At 36.3% G+C, this 24,275-nt stretch overlaps 1 protein-coding gene across 3 annotated transcripts in view; it reads right to left on the reverse strand.

Moving 5' to 3' along the window:
* ZNF385D (zinc finger protein 385D) overlaps positions 1 to 24,275 on the reverse strand; it is a 912,123-nt gene that overhangs the window by 11,488 nt on the left and 876,360 nt on the right. For all 3 annotated transcript variants that reach the window (XM_010335636.3, XM_003924917.2, XM_074405719.1), the window contains 3 exons: positions 12,890 to 13,123; positions 1,291 to 1,469; positions 124 to 225 (listed from right to left, as the gene is read on the reverse strand). In XM_010335636.3, coding sequence (XP_010333938.2) covers positions 124 to 225; positions 1,291 to 1,469; positions 12,890 to 13,123 — 515 coding nt within the window. The remainder of the gene's footprint in view (positions 1 to 123; positions 226 to 1,290; positions 1,470 to 12,889; positions 13,124 to 24,275) is intronic.

Below are 24,275 nucleotides of genomic sequence, written 5' to 3' on the forward strand. Positions count from 1 at the left end.
GCTTAACTAAAAAAGGTAAAAGGTACTTGGCTATGGTTAAAGGTGGCAGAATGTCAGGAGAAATCAAGAAACCAATAATTTCATTTGGGAATAGCGGTTGTACCCTTGCAAAGTGACACTCACCCCCAGTGGATGTGCTGTTTTCTGTAGTTTGTTGTAAGGACTGTATTTAGGTTTCGGGGGCTTCCCAGCAGCTCTGTCTTTGTGCCTTCTACTGCTAATGTGCTATTAAAAGTAATTAAAAATGACAGTTTTTAAAAAGTCATCTGCAAAAAAACCTCTCACAAATATTGCTTTAACCCGGGGAAGGATACGGATTATTTCATGCAAGTTTCAGAAAGACAAAAATAAAAGGTCATGCACTTTTGTCCTGGGACTCTGATGCCTTGAGGATATATATTTTATGCTCTCCAATATATGTTTTTGCTATCCATTTTAGTATATTTTTAAACAAATAAAAGTGTCTTTTCTCCTAGTTTTTCTTCTTAACACTGCACACATCTCTTTTTTTAGAAGAGCATTTACAAAGGAAAGGAATGTCTAAAGGAATTTTACATGCAAATAAACAAAGATGCCCAAGAAGGAGCGAATGTATTTCCATACTAATGTTTATCCTCACATTTGTACAGTCAAATGTCAAACCCTTAAATTCTAAAGATAAATAGCTAAGGTGCATAAAATCAGCAAAATATTGTACATAGGTAAAAAAAGAAAATACAACATGAAGGCTGGACCTTTAGTTGGCAATGTATAAATGATCTCTTTGGAAGGCTGTTCATAGTAAAAATGAATACAGCACGATTAGTCATCCCTTTAGCAGGTGGCTGCAAGAGCTAAACACACCGCACAACACCATGTAATAAAACACATAAAATAAAAGAATAGCACAGTGTAAAATTAGTTGTAGCATGTAAATAAAAATGGAATACTGCAAGTTGACCTTTAAAGAAAATCAACCCTTTTGAGTGGAAATTCTGGTGGAGAAAAGATCTGATAGCCCTTCTCCACCCACTCTTCATATACAAGAATAGTAAGAACTCACTGCCAACAATTCGTGAAAGGTTGCAGAATCCGTTACATTTTAGTATTTCCTCAAGCAACTAAAATAAGCATAAAAATAAATCAGGACAGTGAATAGAAGATAAGTGGGTTAATAGATGGGTAAATGGAGAAATGGATGAATAGATGGGCAGACGGGACAGAAAGACAGAAACAAGAAGAAAAACGCACACATCCTGCTTGTGAGGGTGTCCCCTGTTGGTTTTCGTTCCTGGAACACGTCCTGCTTACCTGTTTAAGTTGTGTTTCCGAGTTGACGTGCACATCACAGATTTCACAGTGAAAAGTCTTGTTTTGGAGGCCTGTGTTTCCTTTACTAACAGGTCCTTTGCCTTTCACTCCTGCCCTGGGAAAGGCTTTGATAGTGCCACTTCCATTCCGGGCTTCTAGCATGGTTTTGTGCTTAGTACCTGTCAGGAGTATTGAAAGGAAGGAAGAAAGGGAGGGAGGAAAGAAGGGAGGAAGAGAAAAATGTAGGACGGGGGGAAAAAAAGTCTTAGCTGGTATATACCCTCAAGAAACAGTACAGTAACAAAGTTCGATGCCGTATTTTAGTGTGTTTTTTTCCCAGCATTATGATAGAAGTATATACATGATACAGCAGACTGCAGCAACCTCCTTTCATCACTTTATATAATGTTGTTAAATTATTCATTTTTTCCCTAATGCTCCACGTTACAAACAAGCACCATCAATATAGTAACTAAACTTTAGAGTCCTGAGGGGAAATTAAATGAGTATGACTTCATTTCATTTCCTCTTGATACTAACAAGACATAAATGATACCTGATGAGGAAGAGTCATTTAGTGGCCAAAGGTATAGCTGGAGGTGATGTGTAACAAGTGTAATTAGTATAAACGTGTGTTTACAGAAGTGGCACTAATTAAATACCCACTTTCTAAACAGAATACAAACAAGCTTTCTTGGCTATGTATTTTAGGTTCAAAGAGAGAGTAATAGTATAAAGATCTTAATGATTTTGAAAAACAAATCTGTATTAGAATAATAAAGCCCATGCTGGTGGGCTATATAAACAAAGGACCAAGAAGATGAGGGATGGACTCATAGCCCAAGAATATACACGATAGATAACTGCTTCTTTTTAAGAAAAAAAATGACATCTTCATGTCTTCACTCATCATTCATATAACTCTAATTGTCAACTGTTAACATTTGTGGGTTTTTTTCTTGAGATCACTGTAGTTACATACTGTTCATAATGGCAGTTTTCTCTCAAGATTTGGCTCAATATTTCTTTTTGATTAGAGTTGATAAGTATTCTTTTTTTTTGTTTCACTTGATAATGTGTTTTTTGTCTGTGATATTTTCTTTTATAATCACTTGTGTTCTTTCTGCCTTTCTGATTTAGAGATATTTGGTAGTAGTTTCTGCTTTCTACTTTTGTGTATTAGACTGTCCATTCTGCAACCATTAAATAAATGATTCTTAACTTCTGAGTCACAGGCCAGCTTTTCAGAACCACTAAATATTAATGAGGAAAACATGTTGCGAAGGGCACTCGAGGTCACTGCAGGTCACATTATATTAAGTAATGGACAATAAATAAATTAAACAGGTTTCTAGCCACATTTCCCTTCTTCAAAATGATTACGTTTTACTACATCCAATATGAAAATTATTCATTTTTACAACCTAGAGTGCCTATTTTCAACATCCATATTCATATGTATTCTTATTAAAAAGTTCATATTTCAACACATTAGAGAAAGGAAAAAGTCAGCATTTCACAGGAAGATTGGAGGAACTGAAACGTGGAGCCAGAAAACTGCTCCAGTGTAAAGACTGTGATGCTTCACAGGGGCTTATTTGTGGTCATTTCCTTTGCAATATAGTTAGCATAAACGCTCTCCACTACAGCTGCAAATGACATAAGTGGGATCTGAAGATGGCATAATTGGGAGGAGGGCAAAGAAAAAAAATGTCCTAGGGAACAATGAACAAATATGTAGGTGATTATGGAAACTTCTTTATCCTAACAGTTGATTTTATACCATTTTTTTTTTTCTATGCAGCTTCTTCAGTGACACTGAGAAGCATTAGTAGGGCTAGTTTAGTTGATGAGTGCCTAAGAAGTCAGTAGGAGATTGATTCTCATCCTGATTCTCTGGAGGCATTCCAAATTCACTGTTGGTTAATATTTTCTGTGATAGGTAGCTGGTGTTTTAGAGGTGGAAGCTGAATGGGTCCAAATACTATTTTAACCTATTCAGTAATATTCAAGTAGTTTATGTTGATTGGGAAGATAAAAAAGCCAGGCATAGGTAGCTTGTTTCAGCATTGAGTATTAGGTGTTCAGGAAATAATGGAAAATTTAAGAGATTTGGCCCCAGTAGTAGGGCTTAGCAATAGCAGGCAAAGATTCAGAAAATATGGTGCTTCTCAGAATATCTTTGGCAAGCTGAGACCCATCTATGTCATGTTTCTAGAGGAAGCACAGAAATGGGACATATGTGAACATTTTAGAAATATCCATCTTTTCAGAAAGTCATTGGGCTGTTAGAATTATTATTTAATATAGTCTCTCCATAGAAGCTAGAAAAGATAGGACAATTAAATATGCCCATCCCTTCATATCTTATAAACACACACATACACACACATGCACATGCACCCACGGGTATATATATGATTAAAAATGTGGCAACATTAGGAAGGGAACTTCAACTAATAGCTTTGACTCTAGGGTTGCTATTCACCATTAAATGGGGTAGAACTTTTATACAGTATAACCTCATACATTTAGTAACACCTTGCCAGTCATAATTAAACACTTATTAGATAGTTTTATAAGATCTTACAGCTTGAGTAGGCAGTAAGGGTAGCTGTATTTCCTCCAAATACAGCTAAAATTTCATAAAATGTACTCTTAATTATAAAGCATTTAAATTTATGAGAGAAAACATGCATTAATAATATAAACATATTTACTATTCTAGTAGAAGAACCTGTTTGTATTAAACCTGTAACACATTTCAGATACTGTGCTAAATTTTTTACCTTCTCACTACTACTACAGCACTATATGCCTGCCTTTGAGGTTCAGAGACTCTGAAAGGAGCTAAGTGGACTAGTTTTTCTCTATCACTTGTAAAAGGTAGGCACTGACAAATACCTTCACTTGAAGCTTCATGATTTCTGAAAGGTGAAATCATACTTTAACCACAGTTTAAATTAAGCAAGGTATAAGGCTCCAAGAAATCCTACCTTTTTTCCTTTTTTTTTTTTTTTTGCTTTCTGCTTGTTTATTTTGAAGTATTTTGGGGAATGATACATATTATTCTTATATCTGTAAAAATCAAGTTAATATGGGGGCAAGGGGCTAGCCTTCCCTGTGATTTCTCATCATCTTTACAATTCCTTGTTTTAGTTGGCTTTCAAGTTTGGTACTGGCGTCAAGGAAAGATAGCAAAACAAGAAAACCGGCAAATGATTTTTAAAAAATCAAATAAATCATACATTAGAAATGATCGATTAGGTCATAAGAGAAATTGAAAAAATTTTAAGGAAAAAAACTCGAGTTCCACAAACTAGAGGTATATCAAAATATTAATATTAGTTATCATGTACCAGTCTTTTATCTTCTGTTTGTGTATGTGCATTTTAAAAAGTTGAGATAAGTTAGCTAAAGTGACTTTGTATAAAATTCGTGTGAAATTTTATATATATATATACTTTTAGAAATGCACATGATTTTTAATGACAGCATAGACTTGTAATACAGAGATGATATATTTAACCATTATCTAATATTAGACATTTGTATTATTTCCTTTTATTTCCCTATATAATTATATTGTAATGAGCATCCTACTTATTAAATCTTTTATCACATTTTTGATTGTTTCCTGAGGATAGCTTTTCATAAGTGGTATTATAGGGACAAAGAATATAACTATTTTTAAGTCTCTCAATTCAGACTGCCAAATTATTTTCTAAAAATTACAAAGAAAGTTTCAGAGGGGTTTACTCTGGAAAAGACTAGTTGGTATAGTTTGAAAAATTTTCTCCACTCTAAAATAAATTTGAATGTCTTTAAGTTTAGTTTTTCAGAAGGCTCATTAAATACTATTTAATAGCATTTGACTACATCCTTGACAAACTCATGCAGTTACCAGCAATAATTTAGTTATCATCATATTGACAAGTTGAGTGATTCAGCTTATAGATAAATGGCCAATAAAGTGATCAGTCTCCATACAAACAGCAAAATGCAAAGGTTTCCCCCCCCCCCCCCCGTAAGGTGTTTGTTTATGGTATGCAGCATAGTAGCATTATAACTGTTGGGTGTACTAAGGAAGGAAAGCTCTCTCAAATCTACCTGGAATGTGTAATTAGTATCAAATGCCTCTATGTGTTCTTTTTAAACCTCGAAACAGCAAATTAACCTTTTATTATCTTGACCTCCTACACAGTATGCATTGTCCATGTTAATTTTTTCCTAAAGAAAAAAAACTTTGGTTTACATTATCAGAATATCAACACACATTAAGCACCTGGAATGACATCTAGGTATCAGGTGACCAAATATCCACCCATTTAAGGAAAAAAATATATATATCATTTCTATTAGTTCCTTGGTTGAAAGTCCAATTTGCAAAGGTGAAAATAGAGACAAAGGAAACAAGAAATCTAAAACAGGAAAAAATAGCCATGCTTTTTTTCAGAAATGGCCCTGGAGTGAAAGCTCTGAGGTCATTATGGGGTAGGAGCCAAGCTGTACAATGGACCCTATGACGAAAGGAAACCCAGGGAAGAGCTCTGCAGGCTGAGGGACTCGATGGGCAGAACACATGGCTTATCTGATAGTGGAGACAAATGTGCAAAGTCAATATAGCAACAAGCCTTGAAATTCCAGCATATGAAAAGAAATACCAAACATCCAGAAAGCGTTTTTTTTTTTTTTTATCATAATGCCTGAAAGTCTGACTATAGAAAACACTAAGGCTCTCCCATGCTTCTGTAGACACACACTGAAAAATCTTTATATGCACCCATTTCTTCTCTTTAAAAACAAGGTCCTTCCTTAAGGCCATGGAAAATACCACATTGTGTTTATATCTACTCCCCAAGAAAGCCTAGCGAAAACGTCTTAAACTTATTAACATGCAACAATTAATATATGGACAAATTAATCACAGTGCCATCGTGTAACTGCAGCACAGTTATGTCTTACTCATAAAAGCAGTGCTTTTGTTTGCTTTTTGTGTAAACTAGTTTTTTTTTATTGTTATTTTGTTAATGAAAGCAACAGATGCTCTTGGTAGAAAATTCAAAGAGCACAAAAGTATATAAAGTAAAAAGCAAAAGCCTGCCCACTTATCAGCTTTAAGCTCCAAGTCCTCAGTAGTAACACATTTTCACATGTAAACTTTCAGAAATGTTTTAAATATCAGTGATTTTATATGAGGCATAGACAGGAAAAATGCCACAGGTTGAACATTCCACTGTTTTGCACATTCAACCTCTTTTAACAGGATGGTCATATACAATGACATAGAAAATGCATCTTGACACAGTTCTGAAGTCACTCATTCTGGCTGTTGATCAGTGAGAAGTCATCAAATGTGAAGTCAGTAAACCCTAAATGCTCACAGGGATGTAAAAATTCTTTTTATTAGGTAATATACCTCAAATCATTTACTATCACAATCCCCCAAACATATTATTTATGAATTATAGCTCTAGTATCTAGAATCTTCTTTGATGATAAAAATATTCTATATCTATACAAATGTATGGCTGATATGGTAGCCATTAGCCATGTGTAGTTTTTAACCACTTGAGATGAGGACAGTGCAACAGAGAAATAGGACTGGCAATTAATTTCCATTTAAATAGCCACCTGAGGCTAGTGGCTGCCATTTTAGATAGTATAGCTCTAATGTTCAAATATGCTCTGTATGGCCATGTGGAGCACAAAGAGGTTTGAGGCTAATGTTTCTTAATCACTTGTAGAAAGTTTAAAGAAGTTACAACAGAAGACTAATAAAAAAAGTCTCTATCTTTATTTGCAATGAAAGTGAAGCCTATCATTACCCTAGAAGATGCTGAATAGAAGTGGCAAACAATCTTTGGGCCTTAATAGCAATAAGATCATGAACACTGACCACAGCTGAGTGGCTTCAGTGAGCTTTTCACATGAAACAAGTATGTATTTCATTGCTGAACACAGAGTCACTTTTAGCCATGGACTTCTTGGTCTTGCTCATGTTGTATTTTTGGTGTCTAACACATAGTAGATAATCAAGGAAAATTAACTGAGTTATTAGATATCAACACAGATTGATTAAACAAATACAATTGTGAAAAGAAAGTTATGAGCTCAGCCTCTAGAATTGTGTGGGTCAGATTTTGCCTCCATTAGCTGGGTGAGGTTAGGTTTCTTTTGCTTCAATATCCTCATTTATTTTTTAAAAAGGAAATTATCTGCTCTATTGAAGTGTTACATTAAATGCATTTATTGTTTTAAGGATTATTCTTGACACTTCGATCTGCTCAATAAATTTTAATCAATCTTCCTATTCTTTTTTACATTGTTGCTTTTGTTAAGGCAAAATTTTAAAACCCTCTAAGCATTTTAAAATGTAGTAAACTCTGTCATTGGATAACTATCTTTTCTGCATAGTGAAACTTGGTGAAGGGATAGAATAAGCTCTGTCTAGAGATATAAAACAAAAACTAGGATGTGTTTAGCAAAAATTATTCAATGTTATTGCTTCAAGTCATTACCAGAAAAATCTGCCCAAATTAGTAATGAGCTTTAACTATAAAGGATCTCAAAGGTATTTTCCCCCTCAAATTATACAGAGAAAACAATACAAATTAGACAAAGCATTACCTACTAGGATATTTGGGGGAAATTTTTTAAAAGAAAAAGACAAAATACATTTTTTGTAGTATTTGTATCTATAGCATACAAGTTGAAGGAAGAGCTTCCAAATGTCTTTAAGACTATGTCCTTTTAAGATGTTTAAAATAATTCTTGGACTGTGCTGTAAACACCAGTCAAAAGGTAGCTCAAAAGAGGTACTTCCTTTTCCAAATTAAAAAAAAAAAAAAAATCAAGGCAGGAATGCCTCCATTCAAAGCCTGTATTCCAATCTTATGGAATACATAAGAATTGTAAAAGAAGAGTATCTTTATATACCCCCTATTGTTTTTTATTTTTATACATATCAATTAATAGAAACTTCAAATGGTTTCATACTAGTGAAAAATCCAAAGGGAAAGCAAATGAAATAACACAATTGACCCTCAAATAATGCCAGCAGCAGCTGAGGTCATACTAATAATCATGACATAATATTTGATCCTGAACTATGCCAATATGGCTTCTTAACTCCATTAGTAACAGAGAAAGAGAAAGAGAGATAGAGAGACAGATACAGATATAAAAGCCCAGAGAGGACTACTGACTTGCCCAGGTCCAGATAGAACTGTTCTCTGCATATCTGGGGGTAAAACTTAAGTCTTATCGCTTCTAGTCTGTTCTGCTATCCCATACCACTGATAGTGTTTAATGGAAGTTTCATTCCCAAAATTTGCCTGTGGTATTTGTTTAGAATTAAGAATGGACTTTCTAAGATTGAAAAACATGGTTTGGAAGATCATTAACTGTCCCTTCATAGATGCACAGTTTTACGCTTAATGCTATAGATCCTATTTTATGTATATAATGTGTTTCTAAAGGGGAAAAACAAGAAAAACGCTTATAACTATTATTTGGATGGAAGGGAAACATCTCCCCACCCCGAAACCTGCCTGCTTCACATCAGAATTGGTCTTCACACCTGGTTCCCTGAAAATACAATCCAATCTTAATACTAGCTTTCTAGTACCTGGCTCTGAAAGAAAGCAGAGAAATGTTTTGAAGTCCTAGGAGAGGGGCAGGGATAAGTGTAGGAGATAGTGGGGTTATAAAGGTGGGGCATTGATTGGGGTCTTCTCCAAATGCAGACAATGGGAGGGGGTATATTTGAAGACAATTTAGAAAACAACAATTAAATGGACTAAATGGCCTAGGCAATCTGCTTTCTACCAGCACTATGATCTGGTAACTCTGAATAACATCAGTGATAAAGGACTACTCCCTAAAAAATATTTTGTTAGTCTACATTTTAAACAATTGATGTGGTTACCATTAAGATTTAGTGTATATTAAGTTAGTAGCTTTTCATTACTTATTTTATAATAGACACCACATGAGCTCTGGACACACACAAATTCAGTAACAAGTTTTCGTATCATTAGTAAGTTCATAAAAGTTCCAAATGCTTTGAGCTCACTAAGGGCACAGTTGATGCATTCAAGCCCTGTGGTATTACTGTAATCTTTTTTAAAAAGTGTAAACATTAGATTATAAATTAACAATGACAGCACAGTGATTATAAATATGAAGAAATAGAATTGGAATTTATTTAATTGTATCATTTTATGTGACCAGTAGAAGTTTTTGTTTAACACAATGAAACGGAGTGCAGGCCAGAAAGTTTAACAGTTTCATTTGGTCGGCCCCAATTGTCCAACTTGGTAACTGGCTACATGATGCATTCTGTTTGAGCTATCTTCCCTTCCGTCTTTCTTTTACCCACTCCCTTAACTTCCTTCACCTCCCTAAGAAGTGATTTGCGCTCAAAGCCTTGTCTCCAGCTCTGCTTTTGAGGGAGTCCAAACTGAAACGTACCGCCATGATCATAGGGCAAATCCTACAACTGTGGCAGATACCTCTAGATTTTCTCTTCTTTATTTTGTCCCCGGGATTTCCCCATGCCACACCCTAGGGAGAAGCTACAGAGGGAGCCGGTATGCATGTGCCAGTTGTTCAGTGCGGGTAAAATCGCATTCACATTTATTCACATCTGCAGGAAATCCTAGACATGGTGAGCCTCCTAACACTGTTCCAGTTACAAATAATAGAGCTGAATCTGGAGGTCAAAGATGGTAGACAAGGGAGGTCAAACAGCATCTATTTATGTATCTTTTCTTCCATTGCTACCCTTAATCCTGACACAGCTTGCTAGTGCAAGTCTAAGGAGAACTCTAAAGTAAGCATTAGGCTGGGATTTTGGAGTGGGTTCTTTTCAAATGAAAAAGATCTCTGATGCAGGAAGGAAATATAGGGAAATGGAAACTCAAGGAGTGGGTTAGAAAGAAGGCAAGTGGCTGTAGTCTGGCTGACAAGGCTTAAGGTTTGGAAAGAACACTCTTATAGGGGTATTCAAGTAAAGGGTGACAGCCACATTTCACCTCCTTAAACTCGTGGATAAGATTGTTAGAGTAGTTCTCAGCTCTGCCTGCAAAATACTGAAGTTTCCCCTCATCAAACAAACTACAGCTTCCCATGACTTGGATATAATAATTGGAATCCCTGGGCATAGTGCCTGGGCACATATATATATATATATATATATTTTTTTTTTGAGACGGAGTTTCGCTCTTGTTACCCAGGCTGGAGTGCAATGGCGCGATCTCGGCTCACCGCAACCTCCGCCTCCTGGGTTCGGGCAATTCTCCCGCCTCAGCCTCCTGAGTATCTGGGATTACAGGCACGCGCCACCATGGGCACATATATTTTTAAAGCTCTGGGGTAATTTTGACACACGAAGTAGAGATAAGGACCTGGGAATAGAATAGGAAAAATGTTGACCTAATTTGACAAGTAATTTCTTCTTTGCTTCCTAATCAGATGTTTCTAATAAGAATTCAAAAAGGACAACTCCCCAATTTTTTCTTTCTTTCTTTTTTTTTTTTTTTTTTTTTTTTTTTGAGACAGGGTCTCACTGTCAGCCAGGCTGGAATGCAGTGGCATGATCTTGGCTCATTATAGCCTCATTCTCTTAGGCTCAAGAAATCTTCTCACCTCGGCCTGAGGAGTAGCTGTAACTACAGGCACATGCCACCATGCCCAGCTAACTATTTTTTTGTAATTTTGTGTAGAGATGGGAGGTCTCCCTTTGTTGAGCAGGCTGGTCTCAAACTCGTGGCCTCAAGTGATTGTTCTACTCTGGCTCCCAAAGTGTTGAGATTACAGATGTAAACCACCACACCCCACTGAAATTCTCCATAAATAAACTCTAGTCTGAAAGGATAGACTGTGTTTATCTGTCAAAATTGATGCCTCCTCAAAATGAATGTGTTTCTCAGTCACTAAGTGGAATGGGCAAGAATTCCTGAGAAATAAATGGACTGTCAATAGTGTTTGTCCTCTCCCAAATATCTTGCATCCAAGAAAAGATGTATTTGCATGAATAAACACATGGAAAATCTGCAAGATATAGATTCTTAAGTCCAGGTACTTTTCTGTGTTTCTTAGTGCCTGAACTCATGAACTCTCTCTCGCTACAACTCATGTTATACGTAGGAGGAAGATATGTGCTGAAGGAATTGTTTTATATCTGCTATTACCCCTTAGAGTCTTGAAGTCAATACTTGAATATTACTAGTGCAGCACGATGACTGGTCAATGACTCAGCATACAGCTGAAATATTAACTCAGGCTGAGTCACAAATGGTTCTTTTTCTATTATAGTTCCTGATAGAGTCCTGGCAATGAACCCTGTCTTTTAGAGAAAAGTTGATCTTGGCAGTGAATCCAGTGTTTAGAGAAAAGCTGATAGTGGTTTGAGAGTGTGAGAGTGTGTGTGTGTGTGTGTGTGTGTGTGTGTGTGTGTGTGTGTCTGTCTGTGTGTGTCTGTCGGAGGGGGGCATATATATACACACATATAGAGCAGCAAGATGGAACCAAAATATATGCGTATATTAGGAGAGCATTTTCTTTTCTTTTTTTTTTTTTTTTTAGACGGAGTTTCACTCTTGTTACCCAGGCTGGAGTGCAATGGCGCGATCTCGGCTCACCGCAACCTCCGCCTCCTGGGTTCAGGCAATTCTCCTGCCTCAGCCTCCTGAGTAGCTGGGATTACAGGCACGTGCCACCATGCCCAGCTAATTTTTTGTATTTTTATTAGAGACGGGGTTTCACCATGTTGACCAGGATGGTCTCGATCTCTCGACCTCGTGATCCACCCGCCTCGGCCTCCCAAAGTGCTGGGATTACAGGCTTGAGCATTTTCTCCTGGCTTGTTAGTATTCCAGTATTTTCTTCCCTGCTATTAGAATTAGTGTTGAAGTCAGACAGATGTGGGTTCAAATCATGGTTCTGTCACTTCTCTGAACCTCAAACAATTGAATAACATTTTTAAGCTATTGCAAAGTTGTTGGAAAGATGAAATAAAAAGAGTATATTCAGAAATCACATCTGAATGGCTGCACATAATAAACAGTTTCTTAAGTTTAATTGCCCAGGTCCCATAGATTTAGCTCAAACAACATTATATTTACATAAAAAATCAAAAGAGATAGGTCTTAACCAAAGGTGCCTAGAATGATGCAACTACACATTTTGCAACAATATTATGGGTACAGTTTTAGAAAATGTTATTTAGATGCAAATACATGGAAATTAAACAAACTAGAAATCATATAAATACGAAACATATTTTAGGATTATATTTCATTTTATGTCCTAATGTTTAATAAAACACACACACAGAGACATACACACACACACACACACACACACACACACACACACACACACACCCCATGGCCTGCAAGCCTTGGAAACTACCCCTCACCCCTATATAAATGACACTTTGCTTGTCATTTGTATTTTTTAATGGTTAATGATTTCCATGTAATAATTGCCAGTTTCCCTCCACCTCTTTGTCCCCTGCTGCAAAAGATCTAATCTATTCAGAGGAAGATAATTGCAGAGCTGTAGAAACAAAAAAGAAATCGTTGCATCTCACCACTGTTGTGTGCCTCCAGCTGTGAGGCGGAGTTGACAGCAACCTTGCATAGCGAACAATAAAGAAGCCGTTTTGCCTTTTCTTCCTCGGTCTCAGTAGAAGGACATGAGCTATTGCCAGTGGCTGTCGTGGGGCTTTTTTCCACTTTAGAGGTGATCTCAGTTGTCATGATACTGCTTTTGCGAATTTCCACAGTTGTCGTCGTTGATATTGCTGGTGTCCCTCCAGTACCGTCTGTATTCAAAATAACACAGAAAAAAAGGTGGGGGGGGGGGGGGAACAGTGGTATTATCTTTCCTTATTCAGGAATGAGAATATTGCATTCTGCTTATAAAAAGAGCAGTTAGCAATTGCTGTATGTCAAGGCTGCATCAATCATCTCATAAGAAAATTTGCATTGATGACCATATTTAATTTCATGTATTAAAATAACACTTTCACATGATTCTTGAACATCTATATAAACGCAAGTTAAAAATATTTCATGGGATAAGTAAACATCCACAAATTTTCTCTTGTTAACATATATCCTTAGTACAACAGTATTTATAATATATTGTACTTCCTCAATATATATTTCTACATGGATTTTTCTAGACTTAAAAAAATTAAAATAGAAGATAAATGCTTTTAAGATACTTTTTCTTGACTACCTGTCTATTTTACTTCCTTCTGGCATTCTTTGTTTAATTAAAAAACAGGTACAGATAGATCCTTTTGCAAGTGCTTATGCAAAAAAAAAAAAAAAAAAAAAAATTAGAACACTGATGCCATAATTTCCCAGATCAACAGTTCAGAAAATCATTGCTCTATTTACAAAAAGGTACAATTCAACACAAGGTACAAAAGTCATCAATATTAAAAGAAGAAGAATTGTGGGCTAGCATGTCTATTAAATATATGCCCTGTACCAGCCTGTATGCAGAGAGTTTGTGGCAAAAATATTCAGATATTGATGGCCACTATTCACAAGGAATTCACAGAATGGCAACATCGTGCTGTTGTCACATTGTTTTAAGAGTTAGTCGATTATGAAAATGTTTAAGCACTGTAATCCTAGAACCCTCCTGGCTCTAAAGTCTGATGCTAAATCTGGAGAGATCAATCTCCAAATTAAAACTACCCTGTCTTAACTTGATTTGGGTATGCACAGCTCCCCTTCCAAATACGCCAATCACTTATGTTAGCAATATTTGCCATACTCAATAGCAAATTGCAAGTAAGTTCTACACTCATATCCTATCTACACATATACTACTTTTTTGCCTCCCAGCTGGTCCTTAACTTCCTCTCCAAAATATTCCAAGGCTGCCTCTCTAGCTACATCTGTTATTGAAACTGCCTTTCATTCCATATACTGCTATGGTCACTATCTAATACATTGAAAAGTTCATGATAAAGAGACTTGGCATGGATATAAGGACCAGTGGTCTGTCTGCAATGAAGTGTTGTCCGCATAAACACTTCTCATTAGTTCCTTACTATCGAGAGTCGACTGCAGCTACAGAATGACTTTTAACTGAGATATCTCCTTTCATCGAGGCATAGGGGTGGGAATATGGGTGAGGCTTTTTATTGCTTTCTAAATATGGCATCAGAAACACTAGTCAACAAAAAGAGAAATGAATCCTTATTTAAAAGCTATTGTATGAAAGAATTCATCTGGATCTTATTTCCTTTGCATAACGCTTCACACACTTTCAATCACTTATTTAGCTGGTAAGATCATCAAGTAAGTCTCTTTCAGTGTTATAAAGAACATTTACCAACCGAGTTTTCAAAATCATGCTGCAAATTGGTGTCTCATGGCTAGAGAAAGAGAAATAAAATTACCCTAACATCAAGTTTTGTCACTAGATTACATTTATTCCCTTGCATACTGAAAGGTCCACTCCCTGATCAGTTTTTATTTGCCTGCTAAAGTTTCATTATTAAAATATGAAGTAACAGCCAAAAAATTTATCAGAGAACCTAGAGATGGAATAAAAATGACAATTTTAATATGGTGCCATAGCTGTTTATTACCCCTGCTATACCAGAAATGATTGTTTGAAACCATGTGTATAGGCATCTGTGAATAAACAACCAATAGCTAATTTGCTAAGTGTTTTATACACTTAAAATAATTGTAAATACTTAGAAAATTGTTCCATTTTTTATGCTGTATAAATCGTATGTATTTATAAAGTAATTCCACAGTATAGAGCTGTGAAAATGAGAAAATTCCAGATGTTAAGAAAATTTCCCAAGGTCACAAAAGTAGTATATTGTGAGCCAGAGAAAAGCATTTTATGGAACAAGTAAATCAGATTTTGAGGCAAAAAAAAAAAAAAAAAAAAAAAAAAAAAAAAAAAAAAAAGGCCATGATACTCTTGGCCATGACTGTGATTCTCCATAGTAAGGTCACAAGCAGCAGTGGGCTAAAACCACTAAATTGTCCTCAGGATTAGCTCTACTAGGAGTGACAATTGTAAATACAGATATTATATTTAAACTTAGTGTGGCCACACACTAAAGCCAGTGGGATACTATGGGTATTTACATCATAGAAATCTGCTATGGTAAAGATCTCCCTAGTAATACCCTGCTCTAATAACCTTTCCTCTGGATTGACTTGTTTATTTGGTCTTAATCTGAAAATGTCACATAGTATAGATCGTAATAATCCTAAACTAACTTCCCTATTTATAGTGCAATTTGTTAACAAAAATATAGAATAAACAAAATCATGAATCTTCTTATTCCTGTGACATCTACATTAGTGTTTCTCTGACCCCAGAGGATAATGTTCATTTATACCAAAGACAACAGAAGATTAGAGACATCAGATTCGCTATGCCTAGGGCTTAGTGAAGTATTAACATTTGTTAAGTCAAGTTCCTTGTATGAGACAGGCTTAGGGGAATTAATATCAAAACTCAACTTCTGATGTGTCTACTTTGTGGAATACTTTTAACCACATAGCTAAGCATATATCTGTTATTTTCTAAGCATCTATTAGTGTGAAAGATATACAAAGTTATATTTTTATCTTAAATTTAATATGTAGATTTTGACTCCATAAAGATAGAAATACTATTAATTTATAAGGAGTCATGGATTTTCCACTTACCTTTGTTTTAAGTAATAAAGGAGTGTTTTTCAAACCAAGAAAGTAAGGTAAATATATTTTAGGATTGTGGCTTATTCAAGGCAAGTCAACTGTTCTATACAATGCATACAAAATTGCATATAGCAAAGACGTTTTCTTTAATATGGTATGTTAAATTACCAGTTATAAATAATTATTATCCACACATTAAAATAGAATTTTAAATGAATGATAATGTTAACAGGATATACCCTTGACATGATGTGATGAAATTTACTTCTGTGGTCTTCCTTTCCATAATCCCTATATAACCATGAGAAAAACAGAAAACAAACCTAAATTTAAAGACATTTATCAAATTTCTGACCAGTACTCCTCAAAACTAGCACGGCTATCAAAACAAGGAAACTGTGTGGAGCTATCACAGTCTAGAGGAGCAAATATGAGAACTCAGTGTCATGTGGGATCCAGGATGAGATTCTAGGGCAAAAGAACATGAAGAAAAAACTTGGAAAATCAAATAAGGAACGGACTTTAGTTAATAATAATGTATGAATATTGATTCATTAGTTGTGACGAAGGTACCACTTTAATGTGAGATGTTAACAATAAGAGAAGATGGATGCAGGGTATGTGGGAACTTTCTGACATATTCTTCTACCTTCTCTGCAAATCTTAACTATTCTAGAATTAAAGTTTATTACTTTAAGAAAAGTAGAATTACAACCAGTCAACAAATGGTGCATCATTCAAGTGACTTTGTAGAATCATAGTCAGAAGGGACCTTCATGGTTTTATAGCATAGTTTTCTTAATTTTTAGACAGAGAAGTTTCAGTAAATTTCTCAAGGTCGCATAGTGCTCTAAGATAGTAACTAAGACTTGACGTTGCATCTCCCAGTGCCAAATCCAGTGCTTATTGCTTTACCTGCAGTTACTCATGCACTCAAACTTGATTTCATAAACATTTATTAAGCAACTACTTTTTGCTAAGTTCTATCCCAAGCCATTGGGGATAAGAAGGCAAATAAACATAGATCATGTACTTAGTGGCAAAAATAGTTTATAAGACATCTCATGAGGACTTGAAATAATAACTATTATTATAAATTTAATAATTCTTAATCTGCTTTGTTCATTGCCGTATTCTTGCACTTATACTTGGGATGAAATGGCCACTCACTAAATATTAAAAGAAAACAGTGAATAAATGAACAATAATAGCTAATCATGATGGAAGCATGTTTAAAGTGTTTACAAGTATTAACTCATTTAATCCTCATAAAAAACAAGAGGTTCACAACATTTTTATTATCATCATAGCAAAAAAATTGAGGTATGGAGAAATTCAGGAACTTGTCCAATGCCGGGGCTGCCAGCAGGTGACACAGTGATTTGAACACAGCCTGGCTCCGTTGCATGTGCTCTTCATTTATTTATTCCTTAAAATTTAAGTTTTCATAAGATAACTTGAATTATTCTTGCTTTATTATCCATGATGAAAGAGAACATCTTAAAGATTTGACCATGAAAGAAACTAAGCATGGCCCAGGCTAGAGTCAGTGATGTCTATCCAAACATCCATTATGCTAACGTATTAAGTTGCTCAAAACCATTTAGAAGGAGCACAGAAAAGGAAAACCTGTACCTCTCCACTAACCTCATGTGCAGTACGGTTAAGAATAAACCATAGGCTTTCATTGCACCTTCTTTTCCCCACAGTAGATGAGAAACTAGGAAAATGATTCACTTTTCTTAGTGTTTCCCAAAGCCTGATTCAAATTTCTTTGCAGTACTCAACCAAAGGCTCTGGAACAATATATGTGAGAAGGAGTTAAAAATAATGGGTGAAATTCAGTGAGAAGAGAAAGATTTGAGATGGTTTGGGCTTGCATTTCTGCACAATTTTTCTGCCAGAGCCCTGTAGCAAATATTCATTATTGCAACTGTCACTATTTGGCTTTGGCAGCAAAACAGATTGCTAATACGTTGTGGAATGGGGCTTCAGTTGAGAGTAAAAGGAAATGTCAATATTCAAAGTGGCCCATATGTGACCTTCATCTTGTCTAAAAATGCTGTAAATACTTTTTTAAAAAATCTGTAAAGCATAAGGAAGGATTCCAAAAAATACCAACACTTGAATTTTGGATAGTAACATGGAGCAGCCAAGTTACATGGTCTGGGCAAGAAATTGACTCCTCTGGTTACAGACTTCATAACTCAAGTGGAAAACCATAGGTGAGTTACTAGAGTTTCCTCTCAGGTAACAGGGATTAGTGTAATAACCCAGAGATGCTCATCATGTTTTCCTGTAGATTGAAGGCTCAGAAATCCATCGGATGTATTTTGTTCTTTCCTATGTGAATTTAAGTCTCACTCAGACTTGCTAGCAAATGAGGAAAACAGCTGCTTCCTCATAAATATGCTGACATTCTGAAGTATAAAAAGGTGCTTCTGACCCAAAAAAAAAAAAAAAAAAAAAAAAAAACAGCCTTTAGAAATTATTCCTGGTGGTTTCTTTTCTACCAATTTTATTTCATTTAACTAATATTTATTGATCACAGTACCATACTCTTAGACCCTGGCTGGAATGGCCTCTGCACTGGGCTGTGCTTAAAAGTCCCTTTATTTGTGTATTTTTTTTTCTTGTAAAATAAAAAAAAAAGTTTCTACAGGGTTCTGTAACCAATTGAGCAGATGGGAATTATGGGAAAAGGAAGTGAGAATTGAATTGGGTGTCCCAAAGGCCAGAGTACAGAGGCTGAGAGTTCATGAGAGAGAGAGAGAGAGAGAGAATGTGTGCACTTATGAGTGTGTGTGTGTCTGTGTATGCATGTGCATGTATGGCTATATGTGTATATCTGTGTATAAGTATGCATGTGTTAAGAGGTTATAAGATATCACAGCTTCTATCTGGAAACCAGAAAAAGAGTAGCTGTTTTTGTACACATTTGGCCACCCCCAGATCACTAAAATGTATGTCTATGCAGAAAAAGACCCCCTGCCCTAAATTCCACACTTCCATCTGCTAGAGTGGTATAGCTGTAGAAAGTGCCTTAAGCTGCCTAGAAATCCCAAGGCCACCAAATGAAGCTGGGGAGAAATCGAGTGCTCCCCTCCACTTTGCAGGGTACCTGATTTGGGTGGGTCCAGTCACCAGCCAGAAGTTCTGGCTTTGGGCTCAGCTTCCACTTTGTTCTTGCAAATCTGCTTCACTACTAGGCTCAAGGCTGATTCAGGTGAGGAGATTTATTATTCTCCATGTCACAAGGACAATTATTGGGGAACAGAGTGTGGAGTTGCTAGGTGAAACTTGATACATATTTAGATACATGGCATACAGTCTCCATTTGTACTCTTGGCACCGAAAATTTTAGGGGTCTGTTTTATAGGACAGCTTCCATATATAGGACCCTGTGTTAATCACAGAAGGTAAAAATTAAATGCAGTGTAAGTTATATACGCAAGAGTAATAGGACTCTAAGGGGTGGAGGGAACAATGAATTCACTCTTCTTGAGAAGAATTAGATGGAAAACGTATTACCAGGAAATATTAGAAAAATGAATTGTGCTCCAAACTGATTTCATTGCATCTCTAATGGTCTGCGACTTTGAAGTTCCATGCAAAAAGTAATCACATATAATTTTAATCAAGTGGCAAGTTCTTCCCCATCGTAGCCTGCATCACACTCTAATGTTCTAAGGGATTGAGTGACTAGACTATTTCTTTCTACCTTTATATTATATGAACTAAATTTCCCATGTCTTTTATGCATTAAAAATTTTAGAAAGAAGATTTTTAAATTTTCAAAACAAAAATATTGAACTGAAACCTTTGCGATGATTTTCAAAGCTAATTTATTATCTGTTTGAGGCAATTACATCAAGGATAGATTTATATACCAAGATAATGGTATCTGTTGAACTCACTATGTGCTACATACATTACATGCAAATCAGACCACAAATTATTCTAATGAAAAATATTAAAGCAGAGGCAGATCCCATTTTAAAAATTTAACTTCTGGATTTCCCTTTTTGTTTTGTTTTGTTTTGTTTTTTTGAGATGGAGCCTCACTCTGTCACCCTGGCTGGAGTGCAGTGGTGAGATCCCGGCTCACTGCAAGTTCCATCTCCTGGTTCAAGTGATTCTCCTGCCTCAGCCTCCTGAATAGCTGGGATTACAAGCAAACACCACCACACTCAGCTAATTTTTTTTGTATTTTTAGTAGAGGCAGGGTTTTGAATGCACCTCAAATGACCCACCCACCTTGACCTCTGAAAGTGCCGGGATTACAGGCATAAGCCACTGTACCTGGCTGGATTTCCCAAACTTGATGCCAAAGATCAATTCAATTAGTTTCATATGGACTGGCCATTTTCTACAAAGATTATGTGATTTGAGAGGGCAATGTTAGAATGCTTTCATTTTGTAGGATATTTTATCCAAAATTGAGGCCATTCCTATTACTCATTCAAATTTTGGGGTCAACAGACTGGAGAATCAGGTTGCCAGGACAGAACACAGTTGCAGAAGCCCCAAAAAAGAGGTGATAATCAGGACCAGGTCAGACACCTTGACTTGGGTTAGGCTGAGGGTTGAGCTAATGAGATAAAGAAGGGGACAGGGTAATCAGATCACGCAGGAGAAAGAAGCAGTGGCTCCTGAAGCAGAGTCTTGATAGGAATTGTCCAGTTCCCTGAAGAAGGTAAGTGGGATCCAATATTGGGCCAGCCGAAGCTGAGACCTACTTTAGATCTTCAACCTCCACATCTCTGAAATGCTGTTAACCTCAAAATGGACTTTCTAGATTAACCTGGGATTTCACCAAGCCAAAGCATATATTCTCTCTAGACAGTGGGTCTCCCCCACAACCTAAAAAGAAAGAAGCCAACAGAAAAAAACAGATGTAAATGAGTGAAGCAGGCCAACTGACAATGATAGTACTAGGGACTTGTCCAGCTTTACCAGATGCTTTTATTGTTACATTGGTAAAAGACATAAATACAAACTTTCTGTAAAACTTCTGAATTTAAGTGTGTATGTGTGTGTGTGTGTGTAAGTGCCAAACTCTTCTGCGTGCTCAATGCGGGATTTGGGCTGCTGGTTCTGAAAGGTATCCTAGGAGACACTGGCTGTGCTCTCAAACATTGCTCATCTTCACAGTGGTTACAAGACTGGTCAGGTGGCTTGACTTAAGCTCGCCCTCAGAATACAAGGTCTCTATTTAAACAGAGATAAGCTGATTAGAGTTAGTATCATTATTTTTTCCCTGTACCAGGTAAATTGCCCTCTTTCCTTGATTTGGAATCCATAAATTAGGGACTCATTCTAGGGAAGAAGCCTCGGCCTGTCTTTTTAGCGTAATTTAATATCACAGCATTGTCCTTAGTTGATAACAATCACCTCAGCAATCTATATCAATATTTAACATGTCAGTGCCTTAATTTCTAAGTCAATGAGGATTATATTCTATCCTCATATAGTATATAAATATACTCCATAACATAACTAGAACAGTGTCTGCCAGATAGTTAGTAAACATGGATGCTGCTGCCATCAGATTTGTTAGGCATTTGCTTATCTTTTAAAAGTTGGAGTTATATATCCCTATCAAGTAGATGCTAGACTGAAAATTGGCATAGCAATAAAAAAGCATGTTGTTGATCTCATAAACTAAGTTTTCATCCTTAATCACTTTCCTCTTATAATTTTTCAAACAATATTTCTTTCATTCTTTTTTTTTATGCTCCTTTGACTCTCACAACCTATACCTATGATGGGGCCAAGATGTTGGGGAACTTCCATGAATCAAAAAGAATCCTCTTACTATAAACTAGTGATTGTGAAATTTTAGTATGCATTAGAATCACCCAAAGAGTCTGACAAAACACAGACTGCCGAGCCCCGGCCCCAGCGCCAGAGTTTCTGATTCAGTATGTATAGGGCAAGGTTTGAATATTTGCATTTCTAACAAGTTCCCAGGTATTGCTGCTGCTGCTGGTCTGAGAACCACACTTCAAGAACTAATACTGACAGATCTGCCAATTAGTTTCCGGTTTATATTAACTGGTCTCAGCTGTAAAGCTAAATGTCATTTTAATAGCAAGTCTTCAATGCAAGAAGAGGGAAATGAGAGATTGAGTGACCAGTGTCCTTGTTTGCCTGTGACTGAGGGAGTTACTGGGACATGGGACTTTCGGTGCTAAAATTGGAACATCCCAGGCAAGCCAGGACAATCTAGGCACTCTAAGAGGGAAATCTAGAAAAAATTAGAAAAAAAAATTTTAAAAAAGATTAGATACTACCTAATCAATGAACATTTTATTTCTTTTTTCTTTCTTTTTTTTTTGTTTTTTCGAGACAGAGTCTCACTCTGTTGCCTAGGTGGGAGTGCAGTGGCACCATCTCAGTTCAGTGCAACTTCTGCTTCCCTGGTTCAAGTGGTTTTTCTGTTTCAGCCCCCCACGTAGCTGGGATTGCAGGGGTGTGCCACCATGCCTGGCTAATTTTTGTATTTTTAGTAGAGGCAGGGTTTCACCCTTTTGGCCAGGCCAATCTGGAATCCCTGACCTCAAGTGATCCGCCCTCCTCGGCTTCCCAAAATGCTGGGATTCCAGGCATGAACCGCCGTGTCTGGCCTAAACAATGAACATTTATTTTGAAAGATGCACTTTTTGGGGGGTTTTGAACAATGAGAACACATGGACACAGGGAGGCGAACATCACACACCTGGGCCTGTCGGAAGGTGTGGGGCTAGGGGAGTGATAGCAGGGGGTGGGGGGATAGGGGAGGGATAGCATTAGGAGCAATACCTAATGTAGATGACACAGTCATGGATGGAGCAAACCAGCATGGCACATTTATACCTATGTAACATACCTGCATGCTCTGCACATGCACCCCAGAACTTAAAGTATAGTAATAGTAATAAGAGAAATGTACTTTTTGATATATATGCACTTTTTGACATATATGCACTTTTTGATAACAAATGAGGAAGGATAGAGACACATTCTGATCTTTGAAGCAGAGAAAAATAATGATGGGAGCCTAATTAACCTTCTATTGAGCAGTTAAGCCAGGGTTTCTTTTGTAAGAATAAACTTTTCCCTCCCTAAGTTATAGTTTGTGTATTTCTAAAGGAATTGATTTTCTACTTTGCTCACAGATGTTTGTTATCAAGCACAGTTCGTCCTCTCCAAATATAATTTAAGCCAAAGTAAATTAATCGAAACCTAAATTCCTCAGAAGGCAAGATTGTTGGCCTTGTTCTAGTTAATTGAGTGGGTCTGGCTATTGTACATACGATTGATAAGCACCAAGACAAATGGGTGAGTTTTATCAAAATTTGTGGATTTTAAAATAACACAAAAGAAAAAGAAAAAGGAAGACAAAAAGAAACTCAATTTACTCCAAAGGTATTTTAAATGATTTGGATGCCACTCGATTAGGAAACTACCTTTTCATGCTTCTAGTAGAGATTTTGTTTTTTTCTCCAGTAAAGCAGAATGGAAAAAAAAAAAAGTCCTCTAAAATCTATGAATGGTAGCACCCATGTTTCAAGAGCTTTCAGAGGAAAAAAGTACTGCATGCTGCAGTAACAGTTTCTGTTTCATTAATTAGAAGAACTGTGTATTGGAAACTCAGTTTGAAATCTGGCAAGAAATGAAGGCATGGTTTTTCAGTGTTTGCTTTTGGTAGTTTATCTGTTTAACATACGTAGTAACGGCCTTCTTCCTGTTGCCCGTGTGCTTTAGGTTAAAAGTAAGGGTTTGTCTTGTGTCCTCACTGTCCATGATACCTAACTATTAAAATTATGACATGATAAATCATGCATTTTGAAACCTTTTACTAGTTGAAGTTGAGCAAAAAGTGAGAGAAAGCTTACCTCTGGTGATTTAGAATGTGTAGGGACTTTAGAAATGTGAAGATAGTCATGCCAAGTCACTTAGGAGACAAATCCTTGGTCTAGAATCGTGTTAGGCAACACATATAATACAAATAAAGAAACGATTGCCAGCTCTTTCGTTTTTTTGTACCCTAGAGCTTTCTTGAAGATAAGAAAACAAGCTCCCACAATGGAGGGCACAATGATAAAATATTTAATATGGAAATAATTTAGAACAGTATCCCATCTGGACTCAAACATTTTATTATATGTGGAAGAGTTATAGTACTTAGCATTTTTCATTACAATGTTAGTGTTTCATAGATTAACTATGCAGAAAATGTTTTAATCACCAGAAAGATACCATGATGTAATCAACAGAAAGATACCAATATTCACTTGC

This window comes from Saimiri boliviensis, chromosome 9, assembly GCF_048565385.1.
Source record: "Saimiri boliviensis isolate mSaiBol1 chromosome 9, mSaiBol1.pri, whole genome shotgun sequence".
Lineage (NCBI taxonomy): Eukaryota > Metazoa > Chordata > Mammalia > Primates > Cebidae > Saimiri > Saimiri boliviensis.